Raw genomic sequence first — 24,522 nt, forward strand, 5'->3', positions numbered from 1 at the left:
CTCTGTGCTGGCCAGTCCAGTTCTTCCACACCAATCTCAACAAACCATTTCTGTATGGACCTCGCTTTGTGCACAGTGGCATTGTCATGCTGAAACAATAAAGGGCCTTCCCCAAACTGTTGCCACAAAGTTGCAAGCACAGAATCCTCTAGCCCGAACCATGAAAAACAGCCCCAGACCATTATTCCTCCAACTTTACAGTTGGCACTATGCATCCGGGCCAGTAGCGTTCTCCTGGCATCTGCCAAAACCAGATTCATCCATCGGACTGCCAGATGGTGAAGCGTAATTCATCACTACAGAGAATGCCTTTCCACTGCTCCAGAGTCCAATGGTGGCAAGCTTTACACCACTCCAGCTGGGTTGGCATTGCGCATGGGGATCATAAGCTTGTGTGTGGCTGCTCAGCCATGGAAACCCATTTCATGAAGCACCTGACAAACAGTTATTGTGCTGATGTTGCTTCCAGAGGCAGTTTGGAACTCTGTAGTGAATGCTGCAACCAAGGACAGATGATTTTTCCACTTCACAATAACAGCACTTACAGTTGACTGGGGGAGCTCAAGCTTGGCAGAAATTTGTCAAACTGACTTGTTGGAAAGGTGGCATCGTGACAGTGCTACGTTGAAAGTCACTGAGCTCTTCAGTAAAGCCATTCTACTGCCAATGTTTGTCTATGGAGATTGCATGGTTGTCTGCTCAACTTTATACACCCGTTGCAGGTGTAGCTGAATCCACTAATTTGAAGGGGTATCCACATACTTTGTATACGGTAGCAGTCAAAAGTTTGGACACACCTACATATTCAAGGGTTTTTCTTTATTTTTACTATTTTCTACATTGTAGAATAATAGTGAAGACATCAAAACTATGAAATAACACATATGGAATCATGTAGTAACCAAAAAAAGTGTTAAGACATTCAGAGACACTCCCTCAAAACTTGAGATATCTGTGGCATTGAGACATCTGCACATTTTAAAGCATGCTTTTTAATCAGCTTCTTGATATGCCACGTGTCAGACCTGGGATCTTTTATTTCAGCTCATGAAACATGGCACTAACACTTTACATGTTGCATTTTTTAATTTGATTTAACTAGGCAAATTCTTATTTAGGGGCGGCAGGGTAGCCTAGTGGTTAGAGCGTTGGAATCCCCGAGCTGACAAGGTACAAATCTGTCGTTCTGCCCCTGAACAGGCAGTTAACCCACTGTTCCTAGGCCGTCATTGAAAATAAGAATTTGTTCTTAACTGACTTGCCTAGTAAAATAAAGGTTAAAAAAATTAATAAATTAATAAAATAACGCCAGGCCAATTGTGCGCTGCCCAATGGGACTCTCAATCATGTCCAGAGATGATACAGCCTTGAATCGAACCAGGGACTGTAGTGACGCCTCTTGCACTGAGATGCAGTGCCTTAGACCGCTGTGCCACTTGGCACAGTTCAGTATATATTTCAAGTGTTTATCAGGGTGGCAGGTAGCCTAGCTGATAGGAGTGTTGGGTCAGGAAGGTTGCCGGTTCAAATCCCTGAGAAGATGATGTGAAAAATCTGTTGATGTGCCTTTGAGGAAGACACTTAACCCTAATTGCTCTAGAGCTGCTGTCAATAATGGCTGATCCCTGGTTCTGACCCCACTTTGAGGGTGTCATTTCCAATTCACTTACATGTGTGAAATAGGACAAATGTAAAGCACCTAATAAACTATTAAGAGGTTTGTTAGGCTCAGTATAACATATATTTTTCATTGCTTGTGTAATACAATAATGACATCACAATATTCCATGTTCACATTAAAGAGTTGAAATATTTAAGAAGAAAAACAACCAAGGCTATGATCATTTTTTGGGAGTAATTTTATGTTAGACAGCAACAGGAAGCATGAAAGAAACCCAAAACTGCAGTATGTGGACCAATACCATAAAACAGACAACTGAGAAAACAGGTATGCAAGAGTAACACTTGCTACTAATAAATGAGAATTCTACTGGTAAAATATGATCATATGATGGTGCTAAAGAAGTACATGTTACTTCAATCTAAATAAACCATTTGGGTCTGACAACTAAAAATGTATTGATTACATGATCAAACTGAGGGGCCAATCCTCCAATCTTAAAAACAAACGGATTTAGATCTAATTATACCGCGCACATGTATTTATTATTCATGACAAGGCATTTAAGCAATCTCTGAATGTTCCCCTGGTCTATGCACAGTAACAAACACACACATACAGTAGTAAAGTAATAAAGTGACAAGTACTGAATGACTACACATTTAATGCATTTGCCTAAAATACTGGTAACCAGTTATGGGGATATAACATTCAAAAATACCTTCTGGACCAAATAGTATTGTTATACACGACATAAGAATGCAGAGGAAACAGTAAAATAAAATGGTTGAAATTCCATTAAAACTACTTTTTAAAAGGCTTAATATAGATTGCTGGTAATCTTTTTTTCTTTTTAAGAAAATATAAATTGTGCGACTGAAGCTTACAATACACTGCTGGCAGTAGCACCGCCGGTTTTCATGGAGACCTGATACAACAGAGCCATCCATGGAGGTGCCATATGTTTGCTGTCAGAGACTCCCGAGAAAGAAACAATTAGGTGCCTCTACCTGCAAACACTACAACATCCCCAACACTAACTCTAACGCTGCAGATATCACTTGGTGGATGCAGACAGCAGCCAAACTATAAGATCACTGATACAGAGAGAGACAAATAAAAGGGGCAGGGGGTGGGGACAGAGTGAATGAGGAGAAGTTGTAGTGTCTGGTCTGGTCCAGCAGGGGGCAGGCTAAGCGTTGACTCAGTTGACTTGGTCCAGGGCACTCAGGAGCTCCTCGCCCTGCAGCAGGAGCTGGCGACCCCCCACGGGGGCGTTGACCTCACAATCATATCGGGTCAGCTGAGGAAGGGTGAAGGGTGAGCCGCTGCCCTCCGATGAGATGCCAAGCAGACGGCTTGCCAGGTCTAAGAGAAACAAGAGAATATGGGTCATTAGTGTCATTGTTTCATGTAAACGATGCAGAGGCATAATACCAGGCCTTGGCTGTTTGGTGTTCGAGGACAAACTACCTGTAGGCAGGAGCAGTATGGTCCTGTTGGAGGGAGCATCAGCGTGGCTCAGCTCAGACACTTTGAGCTTTTTACCTGGACCAGGATGGTCCTGGAGTAATCCCCCCTGGGAAAAACAGATTCAGATAAGCACTCAATATGAGCCAAAATGTTTTTGAACACAATATCTCAACTAAAATGAAAAACATTTTACACATAATGAATTGATAAGAACTTTCCTACACACTTACTATTCCAACAGCCTGAGACAGAGACATCTTCCTCTTGCGCTGTGCATTCTGGGAGGCCAGTGACCTAAGGGAGATCTCCCTGTCCATCTGAGGCACCCTGGAGCACAAAAAGTCAGTCACACACCATGTCAGCACAGTGTTTTGTTTTGATGAGAGGCTCAGTTTGAGGGAGTGTGTCTGTTTGTGTGTGTGTGTAGGGGGGCTTACGTCTTGGTGAGTAAGGAAGCAGGGCAAGGGCTATCTGCTGGCTCCGGGGCTGCTAGGGCTGGGGAAGCTGCCAGGCTGCCTGGGGCATTGAAGGGGGAGCCAGGGTAGCGGTGGACCTCCTGGGTGAGGTGCACAGAAGAGCACTCTAGGGGTTGGGCTGGGCCACAAGACAGAGGCTGCTCGGGGGATAGGGTGCGCAGCTGGAAGTCATCATCCATGGGGATGTACGGAGCCAACATCTCCAGGTCCAGGTCCTCCATGGCCTACAGGTGGAAACAAGCACATATCAGATCATCTCTTCCTCATACCAGCTGACATTGACATTTTAGTCACTTAGCGGACACTCTTATCCAGAGCGACTTACAGTTAGTGCATTCATCTTAAGATAACTAGGTGGGACCACATATCAGTCATACTAAGTAAGATAAATAATAATAATAATCAATAAAGTAGCTATCAGCAAAGTCAGCACTAGTAGTGGGGCGAGAGGCCCAAGAGACCAGAGGTGGCAGAACAGAATGCTAGAATCCCAAACAGATATACAATTAGTCTAAAACATGATAATTTCAATACATTTGTATACGATCACGTGTCTCTACTATGCGTGGGAATACTTGGGAATAGATACCCAAAATGAAAAATCAATTGAAGCTGATTTCCAGGTGTTTTTAAAGTATTTCATGTCCGACAATGAAAATGTGAAAAAATTACATGTATTTTTGCTCAGAAAACTTCGGCCCACGGACTGCCAGTCAGGGAACACTGGTGTAGGGTTTCAGCATAGCCTGAAGGTATGGAGAGACAGTTCCTCTTGCTGCTCCGCAGGCAAGTACCATGATCTTGTAGTGGATGCGAGCTTCGACTGGAGGAGTATGGGAGAACCTGGGAAGGTTGAACACCAGCCGGGCTGCAGCATTCTGGATAAGTTGCAGGGGTTTGACGGCACAAGCGGGGAGCTCAGCCAACAGTAAGATGCAGTTGTCCAGACTGGAGATAACAAGTAGCTGGATTTGGACACGCGCCGCTTCCGGTGAGAGGTAGGGTCGTACTCCACGGATGTTATAGAGCATGAACCTGCAGGAGTGAGCCACTGCTTTGATGTTTGCTGAAAACGACAGTGTGTTGTCCAGAGTCACACGAACGTTCTTGCACTCTCAAAGGGTTACACCGTGGAGTTTTCAAACGCGATGGCAAGGTCTTGGCCTTACCCGGGAGGAAAAGCAGCTCCGTCTTGTCGAGGTTGAGCTTGAGGTGGTAGGACCACATCCAAGCGGAGATATCGGCCTGACATGCAGAGATGCGTGTCGCCACCTGGGTGTCAGAAGGGGGGAAAGAAAAAAGTAATTGAAAGTCATTAGAATAGCAACAATAGGAGAGACCATGTGAGGATATGACAGAGCAGAGTGGCTTGGTGTATAGAGAGAAGAGGGCCAAGAACCAAGCCCTGGGGGACACCAGTAGTGAGAGTACGTGGAGCAGACACAGATCCTCTCCATGTCAGTGGTAGGAGCGGCCTGCCAGGTAGGATGCAATCCAAGAGTGTGCAGAGCCTGAGACGCCCAGCCCTGAGGGTGGAGAGGAGGATCTGATGGTTTACGGTGTCGAAGTCTGAGGATAGATTTAGGAGGATGAGAACAGAGGAGAGAGTCAGCTTTGGCAGTGAGGAGAGACTGACACAGAGAAGAGCAGTCTTGGTTAGGGTCAAGAAGATTGTTCTGAGATAGCGAGAGAGTTGGTCAGAGACACCACACTCTAGTGTTATGGAAATAAAAGAAAGGGACACCGGTCCGTAGTTTTTGACGTCAGAAGGGTTTAGTGTTGGTTTCTTGAGGAGGGGAGTGACTCTGGCCATTTTGAAGTCAGAAGGGACGCAGCCAGTGGTCATGGATGAGTTGATGAGGGAACAAAAGTTCCCAGAGATGCTCTGGGGAAGGCAGGAGGGGCTGGGTTGAGCGGGCAGGTTGTTGGGCGGCTGGACCTCATTAGTCACATGACTTCATCTGGAGAGAGAGGGGAGAAAGGGGTCAAGGCGTAGGGTGGTTCTGAGTGAGTGGGACCAGTGGACTCATTAGGCTGAGTGAAAGTGGCTGACAAAGTCCTCTGCAGAGAAGGAGGAAGGGGGTGGAGGATTAGGGAGGGAGGGAGAAGGGTTAGAGGCAGAAGCTTGAAATGTACAGTCTTAGAAAGTGGCTTTAGCAGCAGATACAGAGCAAGAGCAGGTAGAGTAGGGAGTGACAGGATGATAGGTCCTCCAGAAGTTTAGTTTTCCTGCCCGCAGCCCTGTTCTGTAAGCTCGCAAAGAGTCACTCAGCCAGGGAGCAGGTGGGGAGGGCTGAGCCGGACAGGAGGAAAGGAGACAGTATGAGTCACGGGCTGCGGAAAGGGAGAATAGTAGGGTCGAAGAGGCAGAATCAGGTGGGAGAATTATTTAGCAGAAGGGAGATGATAGGATAGAGGAGGAGAAAGTAGCGAAGATTTCGGCTGCGCATGACCATCTGGGTAGGGGCTGAGTGGTTAGGGTTGGAGGAGAGGGAGACAGAAAATGAAACAAAGTAGTGATCAGAGACCTGAGGGGGGTTGCAGTGTAATTAGTAGGTGAATAGCCTCTAGTTAAGATGCAGGTAATACGCTTGACCTCCTTGTGAGTGGGAGGGGACTGGGAAAGGGTGAGGTCAAGCGTATTACCTGCCTTGTGAGTGGGAGGGGGATTGGGAAAGTGGGAGGGGGACTGGGAAAGGGTGAGGTCAAAAGAGGCAAGGTTGGAAATAAATTAAGGCAGATGTCGAGAGGTTGAAGTCGGTGAGTATGAAGAGAGGTGAGCCATTGTCAGGAAATTTGTTTATTAAGGTGTCCATCTCATTGAGGAACTCTAAGAGCACCTGGTGGGCAATAGATGACAATGTTAAGCTTGAGCGGACAAGTGAGTGACAGCATGGAATTCAAATGAGGAGATGGACAGGTGAGTAGAGAAATTTTGAAAATCTCCACTTCAGGAGAAATGAGTAGCCCTGTTCCACCACCACGACAACCAGATGCTCTCGGACTAGGAGAGAAAACGTAGTCAGATGGAGAGCAGCTGGAGTAACAGTGTTCTCAGGGGTGATCCATGTCTCTGTCAGGGCCAAAAAGTCAAGGGACCGAAGGTCAGCAGAGGCTGAGATGAACTCTGCGTTCTTGACCGCAGATCGGCAGTTCCAAACGCTGCCAGAGACCAGGAATCCACATGGGTTGTGCCCAGAGTAAACTCAATTAAAAGGGTTGTGGCCAAGGGGTGGGGAGTGTCTGTAAAGCCTACAGGGAGTGGCGTAAACTGGTATAGAAAACACACACACATAGTTGACGAAGCTACAAAAGAGCAAAATTAGGTCTGAAAATAACTAGGTAAGATACTCAAGTGAGAGTGGTGTGATTGTGTTTCATTCGGGTCTACCATTGTACTGAGATGATGGTGAAGTCCATTATGGTCTGTAAGTGACCATATGCATACGATTGACCAAAGAATTCAAACTCACATTCAAGTCATACACTGAGTGTACAAGACATTAAGAACACCTTCCTTATACTGAGTTGAACCCCCCCCCCCTCCCTTTAAAGGCTCAATTCATCAGGGCATGGACTCCACAAGGTGTCGAAAGCATTCCACAGGGATGCTGGCCCATATTGACTCCAATGCTGAGTGTGTAACTCAAACTTGTGAAATGTTCCTGATCGTCACACATGGATATTGTACCAAACTTACAAATAGTGAGGATTTTTTACATTTATATTAATACAGCTAGTCTACCCACATGTCTCACCATAGATAGGTACCGTACCTGTAAGGTGAAAGGAGTCTTTGGCTCTGGGTCGATGGCAAACAGTCTTTCCACCATGTCCAGTTTAAACTCAGCACTGATGTCAGACTCCATTGGGAAACAGAAGTCCAATGGGCTGTCAGGCTGCAGATGACATTACATTGGTTAAAGACTAGTATTTGAGAACAGAAGTATTTTTGACATATAAACTTTCCATTGATTTCCTGATAGGCAGTTTCAAAGGGTCTCTGTCTGGATGTGATATCCCAGCTCACCTCAGTGAAGCTGTGGCTGCCTGGGGTGCTGGAGGAGTCTGGACCAGTGGACACCTCAGTGGTGTCCACTGAGGTGTTGGGGACCAGGTGCTGATCACTGGGGGGCAGCAGAGAGAGTGGCAGGGCCAGCTTGTCACTGGTGGAGGGCAGCATCACATCCTTGTAGAGAGGCACCTCCTTCTGCAGGATGCCAGAGTCTGCAGGGACAGGAAAGTCTGTGTTGGGACCAGTAAAGTGTGAGTCCTATCACTAATTATCTTGTTAATTTTTCCATTCAAAAGTACTGACCGGGGCTGCTGAAGTCCAGGGAGATGATGGTGTCTCCAGCGGCCGGGGCCAGTAGGGTGAGGGCCTCTGGTTCCTCCTTCAGTCGGTCATACAGGCTGGACAGGGGCTGGGTCTCCACCGCCCGGGTGAACAGCTTGATCACATCCAGCTCTGGGCTCTTCTCCTCCTTCAGGAGCACAGGGGACACCTCTGGCTCAGAGCTCTCCTCCTCCTCCAGCTCCTTCTTCACAGGCCTCATATCCTCCGTCTGCTCCAGAGACAGCATCATCTTCTCCTCCTCAATGCCACTGTAGCAGGAGCCAAAAACAGTTACATATCAATGTATTACTCCCCCTTACAAAGTGAACATCTGATAGGTTGAGTCAAAACCTAGTGGAGTCAGTCCCCCAGACAGTTTAAACCCCCCCCCTTCAAACTATCCTATTTAAAACACACCCTGGGGTCAATAACTATACCTGAGCACATAGTTGACACACACAACACACTGGGGCTGGGAGTTCTTGTTGTTGTAGATAACAGTGGCCTGAGTCTCCACCCACACAAAGCCTCCTCTCTTAGCCAGCATGCGGTACTGGCCTGTGCTCACCTGGCCCTTCGCAAACACTGGAGAGACGAAGAAAGAAGAGGGTGAGAAAAACTATGAGTAAAGAGACAGCAAGTAGCTTGAACATTGTATTATGTACCGAAGCCTATTGCCAACATTGGACATTTCCAGCCTGTCTGCGTTCCGGGGGAATATCTTTGCATGGTCATGTTTTGGTAGGGGTGCTTACAGTTGTGATGGGTCTTCATGAGGTGGTCTGAGTCCAGGGCGTGGTAGTACTCATACACAGAGCGATTTAACAGGTCCTCTGGATCATAGCCCATCAGCTCAGTGATCCTTGACAACACAGAGATAGGGGACAGGTTAATCCTACTGTTTATTGGACACCAGGTGGCTCTGTGGCACTATATTCAGGAGCTACTTATTATTTTCCTCACATATGTGTGCGAATACAAGTCATTTTACTTTTCAGGGAAACATTTTTTATGCAACATATATTCTTACAGCAATATCCCTGATATGGAAAAGATTTGTGCAAGATTCAGTATTATTCTACTACATTATGTTGGTGCTGCAGTCAGTGGAGTGGTAGGTCTCAGTCTCACCTCTCATCACAGTAGGTGAACTTCATGTCCAGTGTGTGGCGGCTGAGGAAAGTCTTGGTGTCCAGTGGCGCCTCGATGTTGGAGGGGTGGGGGATGGGGTCACAGACCAGCACCAGGTAGGGGACGGACGGCTCCTTGTGCCCACCGGGGCTCTGCTCAGCTGGGGATTCATGGACCCGCACATGGCCTGAGCAGTGGAGAACCTTCCAGGTGGCTGATTTGACATTGACAGTGCGCCCCCTGTTGGTGAGGGTACATTTCATCCGCAAGAAGAAGCTGCGTTCTGTGTTTGGTTCCTTGGACTTTTTAGAGGTCCCTGAACAGACAGAGGAGAGAGAGATGAGACTGAGGTGAAGAAATAAAAAATTACATTTAGTGTTGGTGTGATGTGCAAAAAGGAATGTAGCAGTTTACCAGTGAAGCAGAGTGAATGCCATGGGAAGACTGTAGCCCACTAATCACTGACCTCAGGGATGGTGGGGGGGGGGGGAATGATAACCGGTTCCGACTCGGTTTTGCTCTGAGCTGCTAAACTTCAGCGCTGCACTATTTGTTACTCTGATATCCCAGAGTGCTGTGTGTAACACAGTTGTTTCAGGAGAAACCTTAGTTTGTGTTTTCATAGGGGCATCTCACCTGTTCTGTGTACCAGCATCTCCCTCAGCTCCTCATGGTCACAGGGGTGTGTGTACTCAAACACACTAAGTCCTGTCAGGTCAATCTGCCCATGGACAGAGAGGAAAGACATTTAGAAACAAACATGTTCAAGCCAAGGGAAGAATAGCAAAAAGATCTGCATTCTTTATCGGTCTGTCCTAGTCAGTGGTCTCTGACTAATGGAGCAGAAAACCTACCTGTGCCAGACCCAAGCACTTGTTGACATTCTCAGAGAGATAGATCATGTCCCCATCCTCAGACAGCACCATGAGGAAGCCCTCTATAGCCTTCAGATAGGAGCCATTCAGCTGGGAGTCCATTTCACTCTCCTCCTGCTCCTCCTCATCGTCTAGAGAGAAAGAATAAGGAGGAGGTAGCAGAAGGGACTGCGTGGTGACTGGGATATATGATTACAAGCCAACGCACATGCTTGTGGGGCAAGGCACTAGGACATACACAGAAATAGTGCACAGAGGCAGGAGGACAAAAGGATCTATATCCTCCTGTCTGCAAGTTCATAGATCTCCCAGAGCTGCCCTGGCTAACAAAGGCTGCTCATCTCTTCACCATCTCTCTCTCCCTTACACCCACCACTTAACCTCCAAGGTACTTTGGACACTATAAACATATATATCCTCCCCCTGGGGTACTGACCTGTGCTCAGCAGATTCCTCATGTGCAAGTAACTGATGGCCAGTCTCATGATGGAGGCCTTGTCCAGGTTGGAGGTGACGCTGTGGGGCAGGGGCAGCTCCTGGGCCAGCTCGTAGAACACCTCAGATTCCTTCCCCCTCCTGCATCGCGCCGCATCCCGGGACTTCTCCTTCCTCCGGTCCGAGCTCACCCTGCTGTTGGAGACAGGACAATCAAGGCAAGTTAGAGTCTGGGTCCAGACCAAACACACACCACCAGGGCTTGCATTGTTGTTGTGTCTGCTCTACTCTGAGCTGCTCACTCAGCCACTGGCCAGACACAGTGGGGAAGGATGCAGGGTCAGCAACAATCTCACCACAGCAGGCTCATTTACATACGCTGGCTCAGTCTGACGTCTTATTGGAAGCGCAGCGATAACCCATGGAGTGATTGCCAAGGAGACAGGGCATGGTTGTGTGTGATGTGCAGTACTCTCTCCACTCTGCCTGCTTGGTGCATCGCCTATAATCCTAACATTTGCTGCCAGCAGTCCCATCTTCCACTACTGAGACAGCAAAGAGGGACAGACAGAGCTCTTTTGGAACACATACACTTAGAGGAAGCAGGTGGGAGGAGCTATAGGAGGACAGGCTCATTGTAAGGGCTGGAATGGAATCAATGGAACGGTAAACAAACACATGAAAACAAAAAAGTGTTTGACTCCATTCCTTTAATACCATTCCAGCCATTACAATGAGCCCTACTCCTATAGCGCCATTCACCAGTCTACTTGGATTTAAAAAAAATAAAATAAACAACATACTACTGGGCAGATTGCCTCCTAAAAGTGTACACTGCTTGCAACAATGACCATTGCAGGAACAAAGGAGCCTCTTCTGAAACGCGAAAAAACCTAAGAATGCAGGCTAGACCTCGGATTCTCTAAGATCGGTCCCTCAGAGGTCCGAATACAAAAATAGGCCAGAGTGATTCTCCATTAAGGGAGGGGATGTTAAAACATATAGGCTGGTGTAATAGAGCTCAATTACAGGCTTCATACAGTGCATTCAAAAATATTCAGACCCCTAACACATTTTATTACAAAATAAAAAAATATCTACACACAATACCCCATAATGGAACTTTAGCCGCACCGCCCACAACCGCAGGGCTCCCAAGAGGGTGGAGCGGTCTGCACAACGCATCACCGGGGGCAAACTACCTGCCCTCCAGGACACCTACACCACCCGATGTCTCAGGAAGGCCATAAAGATCATCAAGGACAACAACCACCCGAGCCACTGCCTGTTCACCCCGCTATCATCCAGAAGGCGAGGTCAGTACAGGTGCATCAAAGCAGGGACCGAGAGACTGAAAAACAGCTTCTATCTCAAGGCCATCAGACTGTTAAACAGCCACCACTAGCACATACAAGCTGCTGCCAACATACAGACTTAAAATCATTGGCCATTTTAATAAATGGAACACTAGTCACTTTAATAACGCCACTAATAAATGTTTACATATGTTGCATTACTCAACTCATATGTATATACTGTATTCTATATTATTGCATCTTAGCCTATGCCGCTCTGACATTGCTCATCCATATATTTGTCTATATTCTTATTCCATTCGTTACGTAGATGTGTGTAGTTGGTACTTGTTGTGGAATTGTTAGATATTACTGCACTGTCGTAACTAGAAGCACAAGCATTTCGCTACACTCACAAAAACATCTGCTAACCATGTGTATGTGACCAATACAATTTCATTTGAACGACAAAGCAAAAACACGTTAGGAAATTTGAGCAAATTTATTAAAACAGAAAAACCTTCACATAAGTATTCAGACCTTTTGATAAGTCCACCTGTGGTAAATTCAATTGATTGGACATGATTTTGTAAAAAGCACACTCCTATCTATACAAGGTCCCACAGTTGACAGTGCACGTCAGAGCAGAAACCAAGCCATTACGTCGAAGGAATTGTCCGCAGAGCTCCGAGACAGGATTGTGTTGAGGCAGAGATCTGGGGAAGGGTATCAAAAAATGTCTACAACATTGAAGGGCCCCAAGATCACAGTAGCCTCTAGCCTCCATCATTCGTAAATGGAAGAAGTTTGGAACCACCATGACTTTCTAAAGCTGGCCGCCCAGCTCAACTGAGCAACCGGGGGAGAAGGGCCATGGTCAAGGAGGTGACCAAGAACCTGATGGTTAGTCTGACAGAGCTCCAGAGTTCCTCTGTGGAGATGGAAGAACCATCCAGAAGGACAACCATCTCTGCAGCACTCCACCAATCAGGCAGTAATGGTAGAGTGGCCAGACAGAAGCCAATCCTCAGTAAAAGGCATGAAGGCACGCTTGGTGTGTGCCAAAAGGCACTTAAAGGACGCTCAGACCACGAGAAACAAGATTCTCTGGTCTGATGAAGCCAAGATTGAACTCTTAGCCAGAAACCCAAGCTTCACGCCTGGAGGAAACCTGGCACCATCCATACAGTGAAGCATGGTGGTGGCAGCATCATGCTGTGTGGGTGTTATTCAGCGGCAGGGACTGGGAAAATAGACAGGATCGACGGAGAGATGAACAGATCCTTGATGAAAACCTACTCCAGAGCGCTCAGCGAAACCTGAAAATAGCTGTGCAGCGACACTCCCCATCCAACTTGACATCTGCAGAGACGAATGGGAGAAACTCCCCAAATACAGGTGTGCCAAGCTCGTAGCGTCATTCCCAAGAAGACGAGGCTGTAATCACTGCCAAAAGGTGCTTCAACTGAGTAAAGGGTCTGAATACATATGCAAGTTAATTAATAATTAATTAATTAATTAGCAAAAAAGTATAAAAAACTGTTTTTGCTTTGTCATTATGGGGTAGTGTGTAGAGTGATGAGGTGAAAAAAACAAATTAATTTTAGAATAAGGCTGTAACGCAACAAAATGTGAAAAAAGTCAAGGGTCTGAATACTTTCTGAACGCACTGTACTTTAGAAAAGCTCAAAGGGAATTGAAAGGAGGTTTTATTGATGCTGAAAAAAGGCCTGCTGAAAACAAAGACAATAAAACATCTTTCAATCCCCTTCAGAATTTGCATTATTATCTCCCAAATGTGATCACATGCTTTGCTTTTTGTTGGTCTGGTCCGAATGTATAGAGGCATGTAGAGATTGTAGACACCAATGCATACCAGGGGATTCTGCTGAGTCGGACTCATAACCCTACATTAAGGAGCGTAAATCAAACAAAGTGTGCAGCATTCCCCACAAAAATAAAGACAATATAAAAGCCCTCCAAAACTTGAAATGTAATTGATCTGTTACAAAGTTACAGTAACATAATTATGTTTAGAGGCTGTCTGTAAATGAAGAAAAAGCATCAGATAATTGACATTGTTTTTATATAAAAATGCACTACTAGCCTGCACATTTCCCAACATTTTTAGAGTGCAGAAACACATCCCTACTAAACAGTTGATAGAAGCTGATCCACCTGTGTGTAGAGGTCTACATGTTGTCCTACATGAGTAGCCTAGATGAAGATCTGCTTTGTGACCAAAATATTTGGAATTCTTCAAGTTGAAAAATGTAGGAGCAATGAAAAAAATGTCAGCTATTAAAGCTAGATTCTTAAATTGAAAGTCTAGGTCACACAGCAAAATAGTTAGGCGCATATGTGAATATAATGGTTGCACTGTAGAGCCCTGTTCTCACTGAATGTCTGCAGGGTTTGCATAATGTGCATGATGAGACAAAGGACAATTTGACTAGCAGCATTTTAACAGACATGATGAAAATATCTGTTTGAAATTTAGAAAGAGGGGGGGGATCTAATATACAACAAACTAGCATGGGTTACTAATATGACTATGATTGTGCCATTTGGCTACTTACTGGAAAATGTTAGTTGATCAAATAATTGCCTCCATGGATATGGTCTAATTTTGTCTAGGCTACTTTGAAGCAAGGTAAGACATGCCTCATAATATGTAAGAAAACATTCAAGTATATGCCTTCAAAATGCATACTGCCTCCAGCTCATTGCAAAGTGGTGTGATGTGCTGACGAAGCCTGCCTGCCATTGCCTATGCATTGGCTGTTGAGATGCTATGGCAGCAGCTCTCACACTCCCTGACAGAGTCTCCACTCAAAGGCTCTGTATCGGGAATGCTGCACAATGTGATAAGATACACAACGAATATACTGTACACACAAACCAATTTAATTCCACTTAATTAACCTATAGACCGATAAGCATGACCAGTCAAATGTATTTCCCCTCGACTGATATTTCCATCAATGAATAAGCTAAAAAGCATTATTTCACAATGCCATTTTTTCCTTCTCCCAGACAATTGGTAGGCACCAATTTAATATTAATTCATTAATAAATAGGACAAAAGCTGGCTATTACTGGCTAATGGAAACCCTGGATGAGACTAACTCATGCATTCCCTCAGCCTGAAGTCAAACAGACAGGCTGGCAGTCAGTCAGTCTGTGCCTCAAGCTGACTGTGCAGGTCAGGAGCTCAGTCAGCGGAGGCCAAATATTTATACCAGGGATAAAATCAACAAGATTCAGCCGCTGGACGATTTGTTTGTTGAGCGGATGGTCGGGGGCCCGGAACATAATTAGCGGACTGCACATTGACCACAAGATGCTCAAACAGTTATAATGTTTGACTAAAACAATTTCAAACCTTTGCCTACATTTGTATACGATCAAGTGTCCCTCTTGTGTAAGAATACTTGGGAACATATTTCTTAAATTAAAATGATTTGGGGCTGATTTCCTGGTGTTTTTACATTTCCAACAATTACAAATGTATATATTATTTTTTTGCTCAGAAAGCTTGAGGGGGACAAATAAAACCACCCATGGGCCCAATTCTTCCCGCAGGCCGCCAGTTGGGGAACTCGCCTACGTCAGCTCTGCCAGACTACATCAGGACCTGACTGTCTGCCTCTCTGGGGTCCGAGTTTGAAAGATGATCCGGTGTGTTACGCAACCAGTTCTGCATAGCATAAACACACTTCTCACCATCCGGGCCCCTGTTACAGAGGCCTGGCCACAGCCCAGAGCAATATCTTTCAACTAACCAACCACTGCTGCTAAGAGGCAGATCAAAAAAAAAAAATCTGAGTATCTAGGTCTTCACCTGTGGAAATCAGCCACATGAAAATCTAACCTAGCATTTAGAAAAATATCTCTGTGCTTAGTATTTGTAAGGATTCTATTCAGATTTAACTGACAACTATGGCTTATGCAGAGAGACAGGAATTCCCTGGACAACTATTTGAAAAGGTGCTGGTTTAGGTTGGAGGTCAAATTCTACAAAGTGAACTCTGTGCAGTACAAACAAAGGCAAGTACAGCATACAGGAATCTTCTGCTGCAGTTTTAATTGTGCATTGCCCCATCCACAGTACAGATGGGAGGCTGTTTTTTCCTTTGTCTAAAAAGCAGGGAAAGCACTGCATTGATCCTCGTCCTTCATCAGAATCACAAGTATAGGTTGAAAACAAAGGCTAAGAGAGGCCACCATTACAAAAAATCTCTACGCACATGCATTGTCTCGCAGATATAGCATAGGCCTAACCATCACATCTGTTGTATAATGTTAGTCTTGATTGCCCTGTTTTATAATAACAACAAATATATTATGTAAGACTTGAGGATAAAGCTCAGTCATGCAAACAGGTGGACATGGGTCAAAAGACAAGTCTCACATTCAGTGCTGTAGAAAGGCATCATCAATTTTATTGTAACCCCATTCCCTGACTGAATTAATAAAATGGACTGACCTGCTTTTACTTGGAACTGTTTGGGGTGATCTGTTACTAGCGTCCAGTGTGAAGGAAAACATAGCCTCGTCTGTTGTGTTACATAACCTCTTTCAGGCTGTAAAGTGCCCCAGAGGACAGTAGAGCACTGTGCAAAACACTGTTCACAAGCTGTTCTAACCTCTTTTCAATTGACCAGTGATAAATTACTAATTTCTGATTTCTACAAATTGTATTACAGCCTGCATGTATCTCACAAAACCAAATTGATCAATCTCAGACACAATCACTCCAGGCTATGGGTTGATGCTCTTGTATAAAATGAAGCTCATGATAGGTCCATCCTGTAGCTACAGGTTTAGTACAGAACAGGAAGTAGGCTAGCCCTATGCCTATGATAAATATATTTAAGACCACAGATCATGAAATACCGATAGGCCTACTTGTGTGTGTGTGTGAGATATATATATATATATATATATATATCTATATATATACACATATATATACACATATATATATATATACACTTATATACTTACACACATATATATATAAAATATTAAAACAGATGGTATGTTCAGCGTAATGGCCTTTCCCTTCATTTGGCCAATGTACACAGAAAGTTTCAATTAAATTCACCAAGTGAATTGTCACACACACTTCGTGCCAGGAACTCCCATTGACGTCAGGCTCTCAGTGATTAAGAAATCAGATCACAACAACCTGTGTAGACTGCCACACACAAAATCAGTGTACCATAACATTTAAATAACCTTGCTACTTTTTACAATGGTTTTGCTTTCCATTTATATAAAACCTGTGGGCAAAGCAGTGTTGTGAAAGTAGAGCAGATGTTCCTGAATTCATTTTAGCAGTTCTAAGTAAAATAAGAACTACATGGTCAATAAAAAGGTAACACGTTTAGCCCCCTGTATGAGTCAAACCTCACAACATACATAAATATATTCTGCCCACCTACACCCAGAGAATGTTATACTCAACACAAACAAAACCATTTTCCAGCAGTCTTCGGTTCACTCGAAGTGGGCCAATGGCAACTAAACCACTGAAATTATAGATGGGCCAAAGAACAACTTCGAATTGAATTTGGAATATTTTAAAGAAAAATCACTAACAGCAGTATCTTCCAATAGATTAACCTCTTCACAATGACATTGTTCATATTATTTCAGACAAGATAACAGAGTTGAAATACCAAATATTAGTAGTCACGTGCTTACTTACGAGCCCCTAACCAACAATGCAGTTTAAAAAATATATGAGTAAGAATAAGAAAAAGTAACTAAAGAGCAACAGTAAAATAACAATAGCAAGACTATACGGGGGGGGGGGGGGGGGGGGCACCGGTTAGTTGAGGTAATATGTACATGCAGGTAGAGTTATTGAAGTGACTATGGATAGATGATAGAGTAGCAGCAGGGTAAAAGAGGGGGCAATGCAAATAGTCTGGGTAGCCATTTGATTGGATGTTCAGGAGTCTTATGACTTGGGGGTAGAAGCTGTTTAGATGCCTCTTTGACCTAGAGACTTGGTGCTCTGGTACCACATACCATGCAGTAGCAGAGAGAACAGTCTATGACTATGGTGGCTGGAGTCTGACAATTTTCAGGGTTTTCCTCTAACACTGCCTGGTATAGAGGTCCTGGATGGCAGGAAGCTTGGCCCAAGTGATGTACTGGTCCGTTCACACTACCCTCTGTAGTGTTTTGCGGTCGGAGGCCGAGCAGTTACCATACCAGGCAGTGATGCAACCAGGATGCTCTCGATTGTGCAGCTATAGAACCTTTTGAGGATCTGGGGACCCATGACAAATCTTTTCAGTCTCCTGAGGGGGAATAGGTTTTGTGGTGCTCTCTTCACGACTGTCTTGGTGTGCTTGGACCAAGTTAGTTTGTTGGTGAATTGGACAACAAGAAACTTGAAGCTCTCAACCTCCTCCACTACAGCCCCGTCAATGAGAATGGGGGCGTGCGTCGTCCTTTTCCTGTAGTCCACAATCATCTCCTTTGTCTTGATCAAATTGAGGGAGTTGTTGTTGTCCTGGCACCACACGGCCAGGTCTCTGACCTCCTCCCTATAGGCTGTCTCGTCGTTGATCTGGCCTACCACTGTTGTGTCATTGGCAAATTTAATGATGGTGTTGGAGTTGCAGAAGGAGGTGTTCAGTCCCAGGTTCCTTAGCTGAGTGATGAGCTTTGAGGGTACTATGGTGTTGAACGCTGAGCTGTAGTCAATGAATAGCATTCTCACATAGGTGATCATTTTGTCCATGTGGGAAAGGGCAGTGTGGAGACACTGTCCAGTTAATCAGCGCATGCTCGCAGTACACGTCCTGGTAATGTGTCTGGCCCACCTAGTGAATGTTGACCTGTTTAAAAAGGTCTTACATCGGCTGCAGAGAGCGTGACCACAGTCTTCCGGAACAGCTGGTGGCCTTATGCATGTTTCAGTGTTATTTGCCTCAAGTGAGCATAGAAGTTCTCGTCTGGTAGGCTTGTGTCACTGGGCAGCTCTCGGCTGTGCTACCCTTTGTAGTCTGGAATGGTTTGCAAGCCCTGCTAAATCCGACGAGCATCAGAGCTGGTGTAGTACGATTCGATCTTAGCCTTGTATTGATGCTTTGCCTGTTTAATGGTTCGTTGGAGGACATAGCGGGATTTCTTTTTAGCTTCCAGGTTAGAGTCCTGGGGTATGTACGTACAGTCACTGTGGGGACGACGTCCTCGATGCACTTATTGTGACTGATGTGGTGTACTCCTCAATGCCATCGGAGGAATCACAAAACATATTCCAGTCTGGGCTAGCAAAAAAGTCCTGTAGCGTAGCATCTGCTTCATCTGACCACTTAAATTTTTTTTTTAAAATCTTGTCACTGGTGCTTCCTGCTTTAATTTTTGATTGTTAGCAGGAATAGGAGGATAAAATTATGGTCAGATTTGCCAAATGGAGGGCGAGGGAGTGCTTTGTATGCATCTCTGTGTGTGGAGTATAGGTGGTCCAGAGTTATTTTTCCTCTGGTTGCACATTTAAGGGCTGAGAGAAATTTGGTAAAACAAATGTAAGTTTCCCTGCATTAAAGTTCCCGGCTACTAGGAGCTCCACCTCTGGCTGAGCATTTTCTTGTTTGCTTATGGAGAAATACAGCTCATTCAATGCTGTCTTAGTGCCAGCCTCTGACTGTGGTGGTATGTTAACAGCTACGAAGAATACAGATGAAAACTTTCTCTGTAGGTAGTGTGGTCTACAGCTTATCATGAGATACTCTACCTCAGGCTAGCAATAGCTTGAGACTTCCTTAGATATCGTGCATCAGCTGTTATTTACAAAAATACATAGGTCTGCCGCCCCATGTCTTACCAGACGCCACTGTTCTATCCTGCCGGTATATCGCATAACCAGCCAGTTGTATGTTGATCTTGTTGTCGTTCAGCCACGACTCCGTGAAGCATAAGATGTTACAGTTTTTAATGTCCAGTTGGTAGTTTAATCATCCACGTAACTTGTAGATTTTATTCTCCAAGGATTGCACATTTGCTAGCAGAAAGGAGGGAAGTGGGTGTTTACTCTAGAGGTTGACCGATTACGATTTTTTAAACGCCGATACCGATTGGAGGACCAAAAAAAGTTGATACCGATTAAAAATAAATCAGCCAATTTTTTATATTTTTTATTTGTAATAATGACTATTACAACAATACTGAATTAACACTTATTTTAACTTAATATAATTTAGCCTCAAATAAATAATGAAACATGTTCAATTTGGTTTAAATAATGCAAAAACAAAGTGTTGGAGAAGTAAAAGTGAAATATGTGTAAAAAAGCTAACGTTTAAAATTCCTTGCTCAGAACATGAGAACATATGAAGTTTCCAAAACTGTCAAAATATTGTCTGTGAGTATAACAGAACTGATATTGCAGGCGAAAGCCTGAGGGTAATCCAATCAGGAAGTGTCTCTTATTTTGAAACCCTTCTGTTCCTATGCATGCCTATCCTCCATTTAAAGGGATATCAACCACCTTCCCTAAGGTGTCAACAGTCTTTAGACATAGATTCAGGCCTTTATTTTGAAAAATGAGCGTGAAAGATCACATTGCGTAAGTGGATAGGTGGGGGGGGCCCTCAGAGTGAGTTTTTGCGCAACTGAGTAAAGCCGCCATTGTTCCTCCCGCTGTTATGGAAAAAGCTACACACTCGGTTGATATATTATCGAATATATATTTTAAAAACTACCTGAGAAATGATTATAAAAAAAACTTTTGACATGTTTGTGGACATTATGGAGACTATTTGGATTTTCCGTCTGCGTTGTCGTGACCACTCTTACCTGTGGATTTCTGAACATAATGCGACAAAAACAAACGGAGGTATTTTGGGGTATAAAAATAATCTTTATGGAACAAAAGGAACATTTGTTGTGTAACTGGGAGTCTCGTGAGTGAAAACATCCGAAGATCAAAGGTAAATGGTTAATTTGATTGCTTTTATGATTTTCGTGACCAAGCTTCCTGATGCTAAGTATACATAATGCTATGCTAGGCTATCGATAAACTCACACAAACGCTTGGATTGCTTTTGCTGTAAAGCATCATTTCAAAATCTGAGACGACAGGTGGATTAACAAAAGGCTAAGCTGTGTTTTGAAATATTGCACTTGTGATTTCATGAATATTTTTTTGTAATATTATTTGACTGTTGCGCTATGCTATTCAGTGGTTACTGACAAAAATTATCCCACGACAGGGATGGGTAGCGTCAAGAAGGTAACTGACTTGCCTAGTTAAATAAAAGGTTCAAATAAGGTTTTACATTTTTATTTGATTTGGCCAAATCGTTGTCCCAAAAACACTGATTTCCGATTGTTATGAAAACTTGAAATCGGCCCTAATTAATCGGCCATTACGATTAATCGGCCGACCTCTAGTCTATTCGATTGCCTACGACCTCTGGCCCCTTGCTCTGCCTTCTCTTCACGCAAATGACGGGGATCTGGGCCTGTTCCCGAGAGAGCAGTATACGATTCACGTCAGGCACGTCAGACTTGTTAAAGGAAAAAAAGGATTCTGACAGTCAGCGGTGAGTAATAGCAGTTCTGATGCCCAAAATATATTTTTGATCATAAGAGATGGTAGCAGCAACATTATGTACAAAGTAAGTATTAAAAAAATGTTACAAAGACAAAAAAAAATAACAATTGGTTATGAATACACAAAACATCAGCCTTGTTCTCCGGCGCCATCTCGTCATTGTAGGACTACACCAAATTACACTGAACAAACATAAAACGCAACATGTAATGCGTTGCTCCCATGTTTCATGAGCTGAAATAAACCCCAGAAATGTTCCATACTCACAAAAAGCTTATTCCTCTCAACTGTTGTGCACAAATTTGTTTACACCCTTATTGGTGAGCATTCCTCCTTTGCATATATAATTCATCCACCTGATAGGTGTGGCATATCAACATTCCTGTGTATACCTTGGTCGAACATGTCACATTTGTCTTCTCAGGACCTAGAAGGTCAAGGTAGCCAACAGGGTAAGGGCTCGATTCAATCCGTATCGCTGAAGTTCAGCGCTATAGTGCGACAGAAATTTAAAGGCAATGTTGCCGCATTCAGAGACTGCATTCACTGTAAACGCTGCATGCACTACATGGCAAAAAGTACTCGCATCCCATTCCAAAATCATGGAGTTGGTCCCTCCCTTTGCTGCTATAACAGCCTCCACGTTTCTCGGAAGGCTTTACACTAGATGTTGTTACACTGCTGCAGGGACTTGCTTCCATTCAGCGACAAGAGCATTAGTGAGGTCGGACACTGATGTTGGGCGATAAGGCCTGGCTCGCAGTCGGCGTTACAATTCATCCCAAACGTGTTCGATGGCGTTGAGGTCAGGGCTCTGTGCAGGCCAGTCTAGTTCTTCCACACCGATCTCAACAAAACATTTCTGTATGGACCTCGCTTTGTGCACGGGGGCATTGTCATGCTGAAACAGGAAAGGGCCTTCCCTAAACTGTTGACACGAAGTTGGAAGAACAGAATTGTCTAGAATGTTATTGTATGCTGTAGTGTTACATTTTCCCTTCACTGGAACTAAGGGGCATAGCCCGAACCACAAAAAATAACCCCAGACCATTGTTCCTCCATCAAACTTTACAGTTGGCACGAAGCATTGGGTCAGGTAGCATTCTCCTGGCATCCGCCAAACCCTGATTGGTCCGTCGGGCTGCCAGATGGTGAAGCGTGATTCATCACTCCATATTACGCGTTTCCACAGCTCCAGAGTACACCACTCCAGCAGACGCTTGGCATTGCGAATGGTGATGTTAGGTTTGTGTGCGGCTGCTCGGCCATGGAAACCCATTTCATGAAGCTCCCGACAAAGTTATTGTGCTGACGTTGCCTCCAGAGGCAGTTTGGAAATCGGTAGTGAGTGCTGCAATCGAGGACAGACAATTTTTATGCGCTCTGCGGTCCCATTTTGTGAGCTCGTGTAGCCTATGACCTGAACCGTTGTTGCTCTTAGACATTTCCACTTCACAATAACCGCACATACTGTTTAACAGGGCAGCTCTAGCAGGGTAGACATTTGACGAACTGACTTGTGGAAAGGTGGATTACAATGATAGTATGCCACGTTGAAAGACTTCTGTACGGGCCATTCTACTGACAATGTTTGTCTATGGAGATTGCATGGCTGTGTGCTCGATTTTATACAGCTTTCAGCAACGGATGTGGCTGAAATAGCCAAATCCATTAATTTGAAGGAGTGTCCACATATACTACATGGACGACAGTATATCAGCTCAAACAAAAATGACCAGGACGGTTTAATCGCGCTGTAACGCTGAACTTCAGCGATACAGATTGAATCACATACCCACATCTTGCGACCTCTTGGCTGTACACCGTCCCTTACGGGAGAGAAGAACCTAGCAAGTTAACGATCGCTTATTAAAACATCATGAAGCTTAGTTAGCTATCAGACAGCTAACAAGCTAGCTGGTAGTTACTAGCTAACTAAACGTTGTGTGTGTGTGTGTATATATTATTATTTTTTAAAGTATAGTTGTCTATCTAGCTAGTTGGCTAGGCTAGCTTTGGCTTGTTATCTATATAGTTAGCTACTGTAGTAACGTTAGCTACGCAAACGCATCAAAATATAACGTTAAAAAAATATAACAGAAGCTAGCTATCTATTTATTTAGATTTTTTTTTTTTTTTACATTGGCGAGCTAGTAAACTAGAGGTTAACGTACCTTTTCTTTTCGGGGACAACTCCTGTGTCCATTTCAGGATGAGGACAACCGACTTTCTGAGCACAAACTCGAACAATCAGTAGCTACTGTACTGTGACGTTAGCTAACGTTAGCTATCAAACTGTGTTTGTCGGGCCCGTACGGAAATGAGCGAAAAAAATCCACGTAGCTATTAAAACAATTAAATCCGTAAATTATGTTTTCCTTAAGTGTCGTTGATCAATGCAGTTCGGAGAGGTCAAGCCTCCATCGCGGAAAGTCAAAACATGAGTGCAGAAGAATGTGATTTAATTCCTTCGAAATGGCATGAGGTGCCACGCTGGAGAGGTTGCTTGGAACAATGTTGTAGCTAGTTAGCATAGCAGCTAGCTGATCAGCTGCTTATCCCCTCCCACTTCTTCTTGGCCTTTTCGGGAGCGCGCGCTATCGCCACCCGCCCCTGCTATCCGGGGTCCTTGGGACGTCCCGATCAAATTGAAGTTGACATATAAAAATGGGTAGGGGTAAGGTTTTAGAGTGAACCTCTCTCTACCTGTGCTTGAGGAGACGATGAATATGACATCTTTGAAGCCCATGATCATTCAATTCAAAGTCCCATTAGTCTAGCTCTGCAAACGTTATGTAAAAATACGTTCAGTACTAGCCTATACATATAGAATCGCATACACAGATTTCAGATGTTATCACAGCGAAATGCTTATGTTTCTATCTCCAACAGTGCATTGATTTATAGTAATATTTATAGTAATACAATAACAATAAACACAACAAGACATTAAGACAGAACGAGCAATATCAGAACGAGCAGTGCCAGAAGTCCGGGGTATAAATATATATAAATGGTGTGTATATTAATAGAACAGGTGTGTAGCCTGCAACAGTATGTATATTGGATATCTACCTGGACTATTGCATTGACGCTTTATTACACTGACTCTCTTATACCGACTCTGCACACTCACTGGACTCTACCCACACACTCACGCATACAGTGCATTCAGAAAGTTATCAGATACAGCCTTACTCTAAAATGGATTACATTTTTTTCCCTCATCAATCTACACACAATATCCCGCAATGACGACGTGAAAACAGTTTTTTTTAAATGTCTGCACATTTATAAAAA

The 24,522-nt window shown here is 44.2% G+C and overlaps 1 protein-coding gene across 2 annotated transcripts; it reads right to left on the minus strand.

Annotated features, from left to right (window-relative positions):
• Positions 1–1,841: 1,841 nt before the first annotated feature.
• On the minus strand, positions 1,842–23,832 carry LOC109894443 (hypoxia-inducible factor 1-alpha). 2 transcript variants are annotated; one of them, XM_020487939.2, is made up of 14 exons: positions 23,397–23,832; positions 10,349–10,542; positions 9,892–10,043; positions 9,674–9,758; positions 9,038–9,353; positions 8,662–8,768; positions 8,344–8,491; positions 7,889–8,175; positions 7,601–7,815; positions 7,347–7,469; positions 3,532–3,794; positions 3,325–3,421; positions 3,095–3,200; positions 1,842–2,989 (listed from the first exon to the last, which is right to left on the minus strand). In XM_020487939.2, the coding sequence occupies exons 1-14, from the start codon at positions 23,426–23,428 to the stop codon at positions 2,826–2,828; spliced, it is 2,289 nt and encodes a 762-aa protein (XP_020343528.1). In that variant the 5' UTR covers positions 23,429–23,832; the 3' UTR covers positions 1,842–2,825. The 2 variants fall into 2 exon arrangements, with proteins under 2 accessions (XP_020343528.1, XP_020343529.1); XM_020487940.2 differs by having other exon boundaries at positions 7,601–7,797; positions 23,397–23,790.
• Between the last annotated feature and the right edge of the window lie 690 nt (positions 23,833–24,522).

The sequence above is a fragment of the Oncorhynchus kisutch genome, linkage group LG7 (genome assembly GCF_002021735.2).
Source record: "Oncorhynchus kisutch isolate 150728-3 linkage group LG7, Okis_V2, whole genome shotgun sequence".
Taxonomy (NCBI): Eukaryota; Metazoa; Chordata; class Actinopteri; order Salmoniformes; family Salmonidae; genus Oncorhynchus; species Oncorhynchus kisutch.

What these genes read in the sequence shown, in the direction of transcription:
- LOC109894443 (XM_020487939.2), bottom strand. Translation starts at nt 23,428, where the DNA reads ATGGACACAGGAGTTGTCCCCGAAAAGAAAAG. An exon ending in GTTGTCCCCGAAAAGAAAAG is followed by an intron (nt 10,543 to 23,396) that starts GTACGTTAACCT and finishes TGTCTCCAACAG; the next exon opens with CAGGGTGAGCTCGGACCGGA. An exon ending in AGACTCCTTTCACCTTACAG is followed by an intron (nt 3,795 to 7,346) that starts GTACGGTACCTA and finishes TTCCACCTGTAG; the next exon opens with GCCATGGAGGACCTGGACCT.